This window comes from Narcine bancroftii, chromosome 4, assembly GCF_036971445.1.
Source record: "Narcine bancroftii isolate sNarBan1 chromosome 4, sNarBan1.hap1, whole genome shotgun sequence".
Taxonomy (NCBI): domain Eukaryota; kingdom Metazoa; phylum Chordata; class Chondrichthyes; order Torpediniformes; family Narcinidae; genus Narcine; species Narcine bancroftii.
In genome coordinates, this window is record NC_091472.1 from 120512108 (window position 1) to 120525566 (window position 13459).

Genomic DNA, 13459 nt, shown 5'->3' on the forward strand with positions numbered 1-13459 from the left:
CTCTTGTGAACACTGAAGCAAAGCATTCATTTAAGACCTTCCCTATCTCCTTTGCCTTCACAAAGGCATGCTGACAAATTCTTGAGCAGACTATGCTTCTCTAAAAGCTCGTAAATCCTGTCCCTAAGAATCCTCCCCATTAATTTCCAGGATTCTATTACCTTTTTTAAACAAGGGGACTACATTTGCCTCCAGACACACATTGCCTCTTTATCCTTAAATGGCACTATCTTCACTCTAGTCATCCTGCTGTTCTTTACATATGCATCAAATGTCTTTGAGTTTTCCTTAATCCTATTTGCCAAGGCCTTCTCATTCCCCTGTCTAACTCTCCAGTTCCTTTGTGACTACCATATAATTCTCATGAGCCCTTCCATTCATTTGCTTCCTAAACCTTAATTTATGTTTCCTTCTTCCTCTTAAAATGTCTGTCCTGCATTCGCCTCATCAGCCACCAGCTGATGAGCAGACGTGGACAGCCCCCTTCCTAAATCTTCGTTCGCATTCACCTTCACCACCAACTCAACCTGGAGGTTACCCTTTGGGGTATCCTGCACCAGGACTCCCAAATCCTTTTGCACCTCCAAATTTTGAATTTTCTTCCCATCCAAATAATAGCTTGCCCTTTTAAGGGCAGAGAGGTCCTGCTGTAACTGAGACCACATCTGGAGTACGGTGTGCAGTTCTGGTCTTCTTACGTAAAAGGAGATGGTGGAAAGGTGGTTTGCCAGGTTAATTTCAGAAAAAAGGGGGTTTACTGATGGAGAGCGATTGAGTAGCCTGGGTCTATACTAATGAGTTTAGAAGGATGAAGGGAGGTCTTATAAAAAGACAAAAAATTATGAAAGGAATAAATAAGATAGAAATAAGAAGGCTGTTTGCACTGATAGGTGAGACTAGAATTAAGGTAATTAGCCTCAAGATTTGGGGAGTAGATTCAAGACAAAGATGAGAAGGAGCTACTCCTAAAGAGTAGTGAAGTTGAGGAATTCTCTGCTCAAGGAAGCAATTGAAGTTAGTTCTTTGAATGTATTTAAGAGACAGATAGATGGTTGTCAACACTAAAGGAATGAAGGATTGTGGGTAACAAATGGATAAGTGGAGCTAAGTCCATGGGTGGATCAGCCATGATCTTTTTGAATGATGGAACAGTCTCAATGGGCCAGATGGTCAACTCTTGCTCCTGTTTATTTTTAGTTCTTATACATGGATATCAGTAAAAGCTATTTTGCACTGCATATTGAAAAAAGAACTGTTTGTAAAATTTTGCAACTGCTAAACCTGTTACCCATTCCAATTATTAACTGGTTAAAAAATCAACTACTTATACAGTTATTTCTCTGTGGATTTTTTTTTAGATGGTAGGCTAACAGTTCCTCCCTTGGTGTTTATTTTGTAGCATTTGGTCACATGGCACACAATCGATGCTGATGCCCCAGAGTTGAGCCATATTTTGTGTTGGGCACCCACCGATCCACCAACAGCTCTTTCTTACTTTTCAAGCTTGTATCCACCACATCCGCTGACTGCGCAGTATGCTGTGAAAGTACTGCGGTCATTTCCTCCGGTAAGAAACAATGCAATGTGATGAAGTCCCTGGGTGCTTGACACATATAATATTGAAGATAAGATGGATATATTGCCCATATTTCCTGAAAGGCCACGAACATTCTTTAGACATCCTGTCATGCATTATTGCTAACATTCTACTCGTCATAAAACCACATTCTCCGGCAAGAGATTATACACGTGAATCCAAGACCATTGACATTTATTTAAATAATTTTTTTCTTTTGATTCTTTTAAATTTTAATGATGCATCACGGTAGAAGGCCCTTCTGACCCATAAAACCCAGGCCACCTACCAAACCCCATACGTTTGGGAGAGTGGAAGGAAACTGGGGAAAACCAACACAGACATGGGGAGAATGTACAAACTCCTCATAAACAATAGCGGATTTGAACACTGGTCACTGATGCTTTAATAGTGTTGCGCTAACCACTACACTAACAGCACCGGTTGAAACACACAAAATTTTGGAAGAACTCAGCAGGTCAGGCAGTATATGTGAAAGGCAAAAGATGGTCATTGTTTCAGCCAGAGCTGTTCATCAGGAAGTTGTCCAATTGATATGGTTCTTTTTTTTATATATGTATAATAATTAAACTAATAATATGTTAGGGTTAGGTGTAAGTTGAATACAAAAAGAAATGTATTGTTTGGATTACATCTTAAGTGTAATTTAAGTATCTTAAGCTGATACTGGTTAATGATGATGTTCCAGACTGGTGTGTGTGCTTTGCTGTTAAATCGTTTTAATCTAAACATAAACTCTGTGTTTATTCTCAAAGAAACTGGTTTCACCTCAACCTACTGTCTTTATTTCTTTCCTTTCCCCAACACTGCACAATCAGAATTAATTGTCATGAACATAACATGAAATTCATAGTTTCATGGCAGCATTATTGGTGCAAATAGTGCTATAAATTACATTTTGTTTTAAAAAGAGAAAGTGAGGTAGTGTCTGTTCATTGTCCATTTAGAAATCTGATGGCAGAGGGGAAGAAGCTGTTTTTGTACTGTTGAGTATTCATCTTCAGGTTCCTCCTTCCTGATGGTAGCAGTATGAAGAGGGCATGGCCTGGATGGTGATGGTACTTGAGGATAGACACTGCTTTCTTGAGATACTACCTCTTGTAGATGTACTTAATGAAGTGAACACTGATGCCCATGATGGCGTTGGCCAAGTTCACTCTCTGTAATCTTTTCCTGTCCTGTGCATCGGCAACTCAATGCCAGACAGTGATACAACCAATCAGAATGTTCTCCACGGTACACCTGTAGAAATTTGCAAGAGTATTTGGTGACATCATATCTCCTCAAACTCCTCACGAAGTAGAGCTGTTGGTGAGTCTTCTTCCCCACTTCCAGCCCTAGTCACTATAAAGGTGCCTCTTGCATGCAATAACATACACATTACCTTTTTGCAGAGACAAGCTCCGACAAGCCTGGTCTGTGTGTTGATCCTTGTCCTCCGTAGTGACTTTACTGATTAGTCACTGGGCCCATCACTAAAAATTCCATTAGAGATAATTACAGCTCTAATGGCAAATGACAGCATTAACTTTTAACTTTGAGATGGTGTTTTGTTGAAAAAGTGTCAGATTTGGTGGGTTCAAAGAGAGACAAGTCTGGACACAAGGGTTTGCAATGAAACACAACTTTATTAACATGACAATTAATAAAAGAGCGTGGAAACATACGCACTCAATTTATAAGGGAGTGTGGTGAAAAATCGTGATGAAAATAAAGCCAGGAGAACATTAAGCAGTACACAACTATTAATTTATACAGATGATGTAGACTTTCTCACATTTTAAGCAGGGGTTATATGCATCCTACCAGACCCCTGAATAAGGGAAGATGGATCTGGTACCACTGTAGCCGCAGTGCACATTCTTGGACCCTTATCAGTGAGAGCAGTAGCTCTATTGTCAGTATTGATCTATAGCAATTTGAGCTATAGCAATACCACGGATCAGCTTCAGTGCAGTGTGCACCTTACCCATGACTGAAGCAACGTCTACAGAGCGACCTGGCATGGAGCGGTTTCCAGGGCCATCACCACAAGGCAGAGAGAGTGAATGTCCTCTGTGCTGGTGCTAAATACAGGACTCCAGCCAATGAGGATATTAGGTGGCTTGAACCAGCCATTGGCAAAATGTGCACTGACCAGTGGTTGGTGCCCAACCTTAACTGACACTCTACCTGCAAACCGTAACTTTGTCTACAACTTTGTAACTTTGAAAAAAATGTACGCGACATAGTGAATGAGTTTCAGAATAGGCAGGAAGGCCACGCCTCCTCCACACAACAGATGGTTATCAGGGGGAGTTAACCATTTTAATTCTGTATGATATTCACACAAAATTAAAACTACAGATGCTGGTCATTAAGGCACTTCTGTTGCAATACCAAAGAAAATTGTATCTAATTCCTTTTCAAAGAAAAATGTCTAAAAACCATCAGCTGTCTTTTTCTTTCATTTTAAAAGATGAGTTTTACATATAAGCATAATACCGAATTGACTATTTACATAATAATTCATTTGTATAAGCACACACAAAAACAAACTATATTAATAATTATTTATAGTACCTCAAAAACATTTAATTGAAATGATCTATGTGACCATGTTAAACCCATTTGTTTAAGTAACATTTAAAATAAAGAAGAAAAAAAAATGAAAAACTCTATTTAATCTAATGAAGGTTATAAATTAATTTAAAAAATCAATAATGTGAAACCACTGGTGACATTTTTCCTAATCCCCCCACCCACCACCCCCGTCCTGAGAGAACAGCAGGTAATGAATGACTGGAACATACAATAATTGTTAATTCTTCCAATTATAAAAAAAATTCTAAGAATGGACCCCACTATTTCATAAATTGAAACTTTATATCTTTAATATATTTAATTTTCTCTAAACATAAATAGGACATTATGTCATATAACCACTGCAATAAAATTGCTCATTTGGCTATCAATGTGGTAAAAGCTAAAACTTTTTTCCTGCAATGCCGATATACGTTTTTCTGAATCACAAAAAAGACCAAACAAAGCAATTAACGGCAAGGTTCCAAATGAATCTTAAGAAACATTGATAAAGTTTGAAAAATGTATTTCAAGAATCTCTCTAAATTCAAACACTCCAAAAACATTTGGATCAGGGAAGCTTCAAATTTTTTTTTACATTTCTCATATAATGGATCAATATCTACATTAAAAAGAAGATAATTTAAGTTTGGACACATGAGTTTTGTGTACCACCTTAAATTGTAATAAGCAGTGTCTTGTAGAAAATGAAGAATCATTAATCAAACTGAGAGAAGAGTACCAATCTTCATCTGAAAACGTTAAGTTCAAATCTCGTTCCCAATCATGGGAACTGATTTTTAAATCCAATAAATTATTATAAATTCATGATATTATTCCACTATGGTGGAAAAAATACGTAAATTAAAAAACAAATCAAGAATATTAGTGTTAGAAGTTTGTGGGAAATCTGGAAGCTTAGATTGAACAAAATGTCTAACTTGTAAATATCTAAAAAAGTGTTTATTGGAAAGATTAAATTTAGCTGATAATTGTTCGACAGACAAAATTATCTCGAATAAAGAGATCATTAAAACCTTGAATACCTATTCTATGCTATTCCTTAAAACCTGCGTTCAACAAAGATGGTTGAAAAAGATGGTTATAAGACTAGGTATTTCTGGGTATTACTCCAAAAGATTAAACTATCATTATCGGGTTGGTCACCCTTATCTATTACAATGATAGGATGTATTAATTCGATTAAAATGAATATTTTACCTAAATTTTTGTATCTTTTTCAAGCATTCCAATTTTTATCCCCAAATCCTTTTTCAGCTTGCTGGATTCAGCTATTTCTACTAGTATATGGCAGGGGTAAAAACCACGTATAAATAAAGGCCATTTTCATAAGACCACATGATCACTTCCAGATTTTATTTTAGATTGTACAATTGGGCACTTAACATGTGTAATTTACTTTCATTATTACATTTGGGGATAAGTCAGTGAATCACTCCTATTGGGTAGAAATGGAATTGCAGTTCTCAAAATCTTTCATGTTGGCAATTTTAGGATTTTTTTTACTATTTATCTTTTCTAAATTAACACATAATCTGTTAATGAGAAATAGGTAGAGAATTTGGACTCAATTTAGGGAATTCTTGAGAATTAACGGTTCTTCACAAGCTATCTTTTTGATTTAAGTACTTTTTCCTGTTGCCCCCTTCTCCTATTTGTTTTCATAGTTCAGTGACTGCTTAAAGAAATTGTTGATATTTTGGCTTGGAACCCTTCATCATTACCCTTTATGATGAAGGGCTCCAACCCAAAACATCAACCATTCTCTTTCTCCCACTGATGCTGCTCGACCCATTGAGTTACTTCAGCAGGTAATTTTTTGCTCCAAGCTCCAGCATCTGATTATACCGTGGTTCAGGTCATTCCATCTATAATTCCTGCTGTCTTGGAAAAGCAAGAAACATTAATAGACTCATCCCACCCGGGCCATATGCACGTTATCAAACTCGTGAATGAACCTCACACAGGTAAAATTATGTTGGCTTTGCTCTGTTCCAAATGATCTCTCTCTGTAACTCTGCACTTTTGTACTGTGTCTTTCATGTTGTATTATGTATGAGATATCAAATTGGTCCACTCTCAAAACAACCTCTATAACTGAATCTTTGAAAAATGTGATAACAATTTGAACACCTTGAAATAAGTATTTCTGGTAACAGGCTTGTTCACTATTGTTTCATGTCATTTCTTCCAACAGGATGCAATTCTCTTTTATATTCCACAAATTGTCCAAGCTCTTAGATATGATAAGGTATGGAATGCATTGAATTAATTTGATAAAAGATAAATGGCAATGTATTTTTCTCATTTATAGTGATATTTTGTTTGCCATCTTGAAACAAAAGGTTGAAAAACTCAGTAAAATGTCTAATTTTTGCTGTTGGAAAAACGTTGCAGAATGAGGTTACATTCAAGTAATTTGAAGGCCATTTTCGGTTTTCTTCATATTGAATTTCCATGACTGCTACATGGTACTTCTAATAGATAATCATAATGATGGATAACGAGTTCATATCATTTCCACAAGTACAATTCACGAACATTCTTGCTGCAGTGAAACTGGTACATAAGATGCACCAACTAGAAGAGTATACATTAAGTTATGAAGTCTCTGATTTTATGATTTTTTTTCCCCCAAAAACTCTCCAAGTACAAGCATATTTTTGCACGGGTGTTATTCGTTCACACTCTGAAAGTCACTGGTTAGTTCATCCCTTGTTTCCTCCTTGATGGGGCTTGTTAGGCATTTCTGAAGCGTTATCAATCTGTCCATGAGTTTTGACTGAGATATTGGGCAAGCCCAGCTAAGGTTCCTTCTGAAACTTTACAACAGTCTGCTCATTGTATGGTTATCATCATTCATGCTAGATTGTCTTTCCACATTTTATTTTAATTTTCATTTAAATTCTCCAGTTGTAAAGAACAAAAAAATCTATTTATTCTATTAGAGTTTCAACTTCATTTGTAGACCTGTTCACCAGTGCTCTTTTCAAATATTCCAGATGGGATACGTAAGGGAGTACATCTTGTGTGCAGCTGCCAAGTCACAGCTTTTAGGTCATCAGTTTATTTGGAACATGAAAACGAATATATTCACTGACGAGGAGGGCAATCATAAAGATCGTAAGTATTTAGCCTGCTATAGGTTTGTTTAGCCATTGATTCATTCCTTGCCTCACTGTGACATTGATAACAATTTTTTTTTAAATCAGTACCAGTATAATAATAATTGGGTTTGTGTATCGAATTTCCTCCCATCAACATTCTGAGGGTAACTAAAGCCCAGGAATTTAATTTGCCCCCCTCACCAACTCTCAGCCTGAAAAGATAGGTCAGAAACCAGAAAGTCTGCAGCTGCTGAGGTTGAATACAATACACAAACATGCTGGAGAAACTCAGCAGGTCACATAGCATCCACAGGACGTAAAAGATAACCAACACTTTGGGTCTGGGCCCTTCATCAGGCTCAAAAACAAACAGGCAGGTGCCTGAATAAAAAGGTGGGAGAGGAGGAAGGATGGGGCAGGGGATGTGAGCATGTTAACAGGCAAAATATCATGGGTGGATACAGGTGAGAGAGTAAAAGAGAAAAAAAAGCAGGGAAGTGATATTGATAGGGGAATGGGTTGCGCGTAGCTCTCAGAAAGAAGGAATGGGGTTGGAGAGCTGGAGGAAAGGAGACAGAGGTGGAGGGAAAGAGGGAGCCTCTGGGAAGTCTCTGTTAATGTTGTTTGGTTGAAGAGTGCTCAGATGGAATACAAGATCAGAGTTGGATATTCTGCAGATGTTCAGTCACTTTCCAAACCTTTTCACTCTCTCCAAAGCATGAGGCAGGAGTGCAGATACCATTTCTTTATCCAGATGAATGCAACGCTAGCAAATAATCCGCTGGAGGACAGGGTAGAAGGGCTTGGACAGGGGACATCTGAGGGATTGGTAAAGTGGGGAGGGGTTAAGAATGATGGATAAAAGTACTTAAGGGGCGAGGTGCTGGACAAAGGGAGAGATTTTCTACTGCCCCCTGTCTAATCCCTCTCAGGGTGACCACATTATACTGGTGATTTCTTCTCTGCACTCTCAGCCTTGTTAAAAGTAGGGAGATTTATTTTTAAATTTAGAGTCATGAACATACCGACCAAGATCATTCCTGATCTAGTCCCATGTGCCTTCATTGGGTCTATATCCTTCCAAACCTTTCTTATCCACGAACCTGCTTAAATGTTCTAATTCCCATTCCAATTCCCTTATCCTGGATAAAAGACTATGAGCATCCACCTTGGCACGGTTAGCACGACAGTTCAGTGAAACTCTGATTATCCGAAATGGTCGGGACCAGGCCTATTTTGAATAAATGATTTTTCGGAGAACTGTTCTTTTTTTAAAAAAAACATCCCAGTAGCAACAGCAAATCACTTGTACCAGTGTTTAAACAACAACAAGAGAAAGCTTTTTAAGCATTAAAATGTTTAATTCTCCCGGTCGATCACAGACACCTCCCACCAAGGTCCACGATCTTGCCCAGGAGCCCAAGGTCCCCGCTGCTGCTGGGAGCCCGAGGTCCGCAGTCAGTTCAGCTCTGGGATAAATGAGGATTTCTGATTTGTTTCAAATATCATCATTTATCCGAAAAAAAAATTTAACATTCAGTATTTCGGAGAATCTGATTTTGGATAATCAGCGTTGTACTGTATTACAGTGCCAAGAACCTGGGTTTGAAGCTGGCGTTGTCTAGAAGGAGTTTGTGTGTTCTCTCGGTGACCTGTGTGGGTTTTCCCTGGGTGGTCCAGTTTCCTCCCACCCTCCACAATATACAGGTTGTAAGTTAATTAGGTATAATTGGATCGTACAGAATCAGCTTCTCGCATGTTATAAAATAAAATCTTAAAATGTTATTTAAAACTATTTAGGCATATGATTTTATAAACTTTGATAAGGTCACCTCTCAGCAGGAGGGAGGAAGTGTCTCTCATATTTTCAGCAGATTCATTGCTTTGGAGGGAGATGATTCAAAATTCTATGCGCAATAATTTTGCAGAGTGTGACTGGGTGGGGTGATACACAAAGCCAAAATGCAGCCACTCTTTTAAAAAAACAAGAAAATTAAAGGGTGGAAATCCTCAAGTTCTTGTCACTACCTGTAACCAAATTGTTGAATTATGTTTGACATCAGACTGAGAAAATGTGCTGGCTGCTTGCCCTATCTGCTTTGAGAATGTCAGCAGATCTACACAAGGGGAGAGAACAAAACAAAGAGCAATGGCAATGGTGAAAGACTGCAGAAAATAATGACTTGTCTCTTGCATACTTTGCACTAAATTTGCTCTAGCTGCAGAATGCCAGCATCTGGATCCCAAATAGATACAAGTCTTCAGTGAAGCTCTGGTCACGATCGGAAATCCTGAAGGTTCAGCATGTTGATCGCCTGTGCGAGCAGGGTGTGTGACTGGAGCTGGAGCCCCACTGTGGTCTGGGTTTGTGCTACTTGTTCATTCCCTACTCCCTTCAAATACACTGGGTTCACTGAAGAATGTATTGATCTACTTTGGAAATAACAAAAAGTGACATAAAAGTGTGTTGGGTGTTGTTACGAGTAGCAACCAAATACCTGCTTGTCCGGTTAGGAGGGTTTTATAATAGTAAAGTTTTGTGTGTGTGTTGGCAGCTGATATTGGTGACTTACTGGAACAACTGATAGAGGAGATCACCGTGTCACTGTCCGGCCCAGCGAAAGACTTCTATCAGCGAGAGTACGACTTCTTCAGCAAGATCACTAATGTTTCTGCCATTATCAAGTAAGACCGGGTCCTCTCCAAATCTCTCATAATCGCACATTGCACAATAAATAGTATTGCCATTCAAATAATCATCCTCTGTTTCAGGAAGCCTACTGTAAAAATATGCAGATTATTTTGGTCTTTGCTTTACCCAATAAAGTTAGTGTGTAACTAACTAGTTAAAGTTATTACTTCCTAAAGATCTGTGGATCCTGGGGGGGCACATAATAACACTTGAAAATCCTCTGTTATTTTCCTTCACAAATGTTGCCTTACCTTTGTCTGCCCAGTCCGTATCCCTGGATGTTCCTTTCCCCTGCCCCCAGCTCTCTCTCTCTCTCTCGCTCTCTCTCTCTCTCTCTTTCTCCCTTCTCTCTCTTTCTCCCTTCTCTCTCTCCCTCTCCCTCCCCCTTTCCCCTCTCTCTTCCCCTCCCTTCCCCCCCCCCCTCCCCTCCTTTTCATCTGATTATGTACGAATTAGAATAACTTCCAGGATAGAAAGCAGTTAAGTCCAGCAGAAATGCAGGAATCATTGAATTTTTACAGTGATTGTACCTTATTTTTAGGCCGTATCCTAAAGGAGAAGAGAGGAAAAAAGCTTGTCTGAAGGCCTTGTCTGAGGTTAAAGTCCAGCCTGGTAAGAGAGTGCCTTCTCTAGCTTCCCATTTGTGTTCCTTTTGTTTCTCATTCTATTTGCCCCCAAAATTGGACTGTTGTAGTTAGGGAGTCAAGGCAGAAATCTATCTTAATTTGGTTCTCATACCAGTAAATGGACAATAATCAAAGAATGTGCTCTCAGATGTTTTTTCTGTTGTCTTGTTCTCAGGTTGTTACCTTCCCAGTAATCCAGAAGCAATTGTCTTGGATATAGACTATAAATCAGGAACTCCCATGCAAAGGTGAATATTATCTGTACATTTGCAACTCTAGTCATCCATCCCTTTTTATTAATTTAGAAAGAATTATTTGACATTGAATAGCTAAAAAAAATTTAATGAATTTTTTTCATTTCTGTAAAGAGTGGTATGCTTTGTGCATTTATTCTTAAAGTCTTGTATGTTGTTAGGCAGCAATGTACAAGCATACATCTGTCCAGATTTTTATTTTTTATCTTGCAGTGCAGCAAAAGCTCCATACCTGGCAAAGTTTAAAGTAAAGCGATGTGGAGTAGCTGAACTGGAAAGGGAAGGTCAGTAGAGATGTAAAATTATTTTTTTTTTTTTAACTTTTTTATTTTTCACACCATAAATCACAATAGCCATGATATACACTTTTTCTTTTTCACACATTTACAGTGAGATGTAAAATTATTTTAAAGTATAATTTCTTATTTAACTCTTAGCAATTCCAGCTGCTGACTCCAGATAATGGGCAGGGCCAGCAAAGCAAGATTCAATTTTTGGCAATACACAAAAAAGCTGTATAAACTCAGAGGTCACACAGCACCCAGGCCCAAAATATTCAAAAGATCACAAGAATCAAAAGCAAAAATAAGCTGCGCCATTTAATCATGAGCTAATTCTTATCACTCAGCCCCACTCCCCAGTCTTCTCCCTGTAACCCTTGATGCCCTGATTAATCAAAAACCTGTCAATTTCTGTCTTAAATGCACCCAATGACCTTGCTTCCTCTGGCGCCTGAGGCAACAAGTTTCACAGACTCGTGACCCTTTGGCAAAAGAGATTTCTTTGCTTTTCTGTTTTTTAAATTGACAACCTTTTATCCTAAAATTGTGGCCTCTTGAGTTAGATCCCCTGCGATGGGAAGCAACTTTGTCACACCTACTCTGTCCAGGCCTTTCAGCACTTGAAATGACTCTGAGGTTTCCACCCCCCACCCCGCCCAGTCCAAGAGCTGTCAAACATTCTTCATATGCTAACCTTTTCATTCTTGGTGTCATTCTAGTAAATTTCTGAACCCTTCTTTCTCAAATAAGGCGCCCAAAACTCTCCACAGTACTCCAAGTGAGGTCTAATATTGGTTACCTTTTACTTCCTATGGATGCTATGTGACCTGCTGAGTTTCTCCAGGACGTTTGTGTATTGTACTTGACCCCAACATCTGCAGATTTTCTTCTTTAACTGGCTCACTTTTGTTATTTGTTAATTAATTTGTTGTGGGTGTCATTGGCATGGGAAATACTTATTGTCTATCTTTTATTGCTCTATTTTGTAGGCCAGGTAAGAGTCAATAATTTTCCTGCCCAATATCTGACTTTTTAATCATCTCTGTAAAGTTGTACCTATGACTGTGTGACTCGGAATAACAATAATGCCACCTACAAATTTACTGATGATCCCATGGTAGTGGGTTGTATAAAGAAAGGTGATGAGTCAGCACACAGGAAGGAGATTCCAAAACCAAGGAGCTGACTATTGTCTTCAGGAAGGGAAAACCAGAGGTGTTCAATCCAGTGATTCTTGGTGGATTAGAGGTGGAGAGGGTGAGCAAATTTGTTTTTGGTGGTCACTATCTCAGAGGATCTTTCCTGGATCCAACACATTAGTGGCATCGTGCAGAAACCACATCAGGTCCTCTGCTTCCTCAGGAGTTTGTAGAGGTTTGTATGACACCAGAACCCTGGCAAATTTTGAGTGGAAAGTGTGCTAACTGGCTGCATTACAGTGAGGTATGGGGACACCAATACTCCAGAGCATAAACCCTCCAAAAGGTAATAAACATCTTCATGATGCCATTTGGGTGTTGGGTCTAGGAAAGATCCTCTGAGATAGTAACTCCCAATAACTTAAATTTGCTCACCCTCTCTGCCTCTAATTTCCCCCAATGATCAATAGATTGTACACCTCTGGTTTTCCCTTCCTGACGACAGCCCAGGACATTATAGTCAAAACCCTCCTCACTATTGAGAACATCCATCGAGAATGTTGCTATTGGAGAGCAGCAGCAATCGTCAAGAATCCACACCACTCAGCACACACTCTGTTTTCGCTGCTGCCTTCAGGAAAGAGGTATAGATACCACAAGACTCTCATCACCATGTTCAGGGACAGCAGTTACCCCCTCCACTAACTCAGTCGGGGACTCATTTAAGGACTTTTACTTGTGCACTTTATTGATTTTTTTTTAAAAATTCTCTCTATTGCACAGTCAGTTTGTTTACATGCGTTGTCTGTTTATAGTTCTTTATTTGTTTACATGTGTACGTTGGGTACAGTTTTTTTTTGCTGAGTTTATCCAGCTTTGTGTTTTTACTTCAACCATGGTGTCTGCAGATTTTTGTGTTTTACTTCTGAAGTTTCCCATGTTGTATTTATATTTAGATTCATTGCTCAATCCATCTTAAACTGTGAATTTCCCAAGAGGAAAAATGATAAATATACAAATGACTTGGAGTGCTAGTTAATTTCAAGTCCCCTATTCCTTCAGCTTTGGCAGTATACCTGACATTCAAGAATCTGAGATTGGAATGACAAAAAGTTCAATTATTCTTTCCAGTTTTCTTTACATCCTCTCAAAATTTTGAGTTTTGTAGAAATCTCTCCAA

The 13459-nt window shown here is 38.6% G+C and overlaps 1 protein-coding gene across 3 annotated transcripts in view; it reads left to right on the forward strand.

The window, feature by feature from the left end:
* Positions 1-13459, forward strand: part of pi4kab (phosphatidylinositol 4-kinase, catalytic, alpha b) — a 162684-nt gene that overhangs the window by 133865 nt on the left and 15360 nt on the right. For all 3 annotated transcript variants that reach the window (XM_069932623.1, XM_069932624.1, XM_069932625.1), the window contains 7 exons: positions 1400-1567; positions 6378-6431; positions 7183-7303; positions 9843-9972; positions 10521-10591; positions 10781-10853; positions 11073-11143. In XM_069932623.1, coding sequence (XP_069788724.1) covers positions 1400-1567; positions 6378-6431; positions 7183-7303; positions 9843-9972; positions 10521-10591; positions 10781-10853; positions 11073-11143 — 688 coding nt within the window. The remainder of the gene's footprint in view (positions 1-1399; positions 1568-6377; positions 6432-7182; positions 7304-9842; positions 9973-10520; positions 10592-10780; positions 10854-11072; positions 11144-13459) is intronic.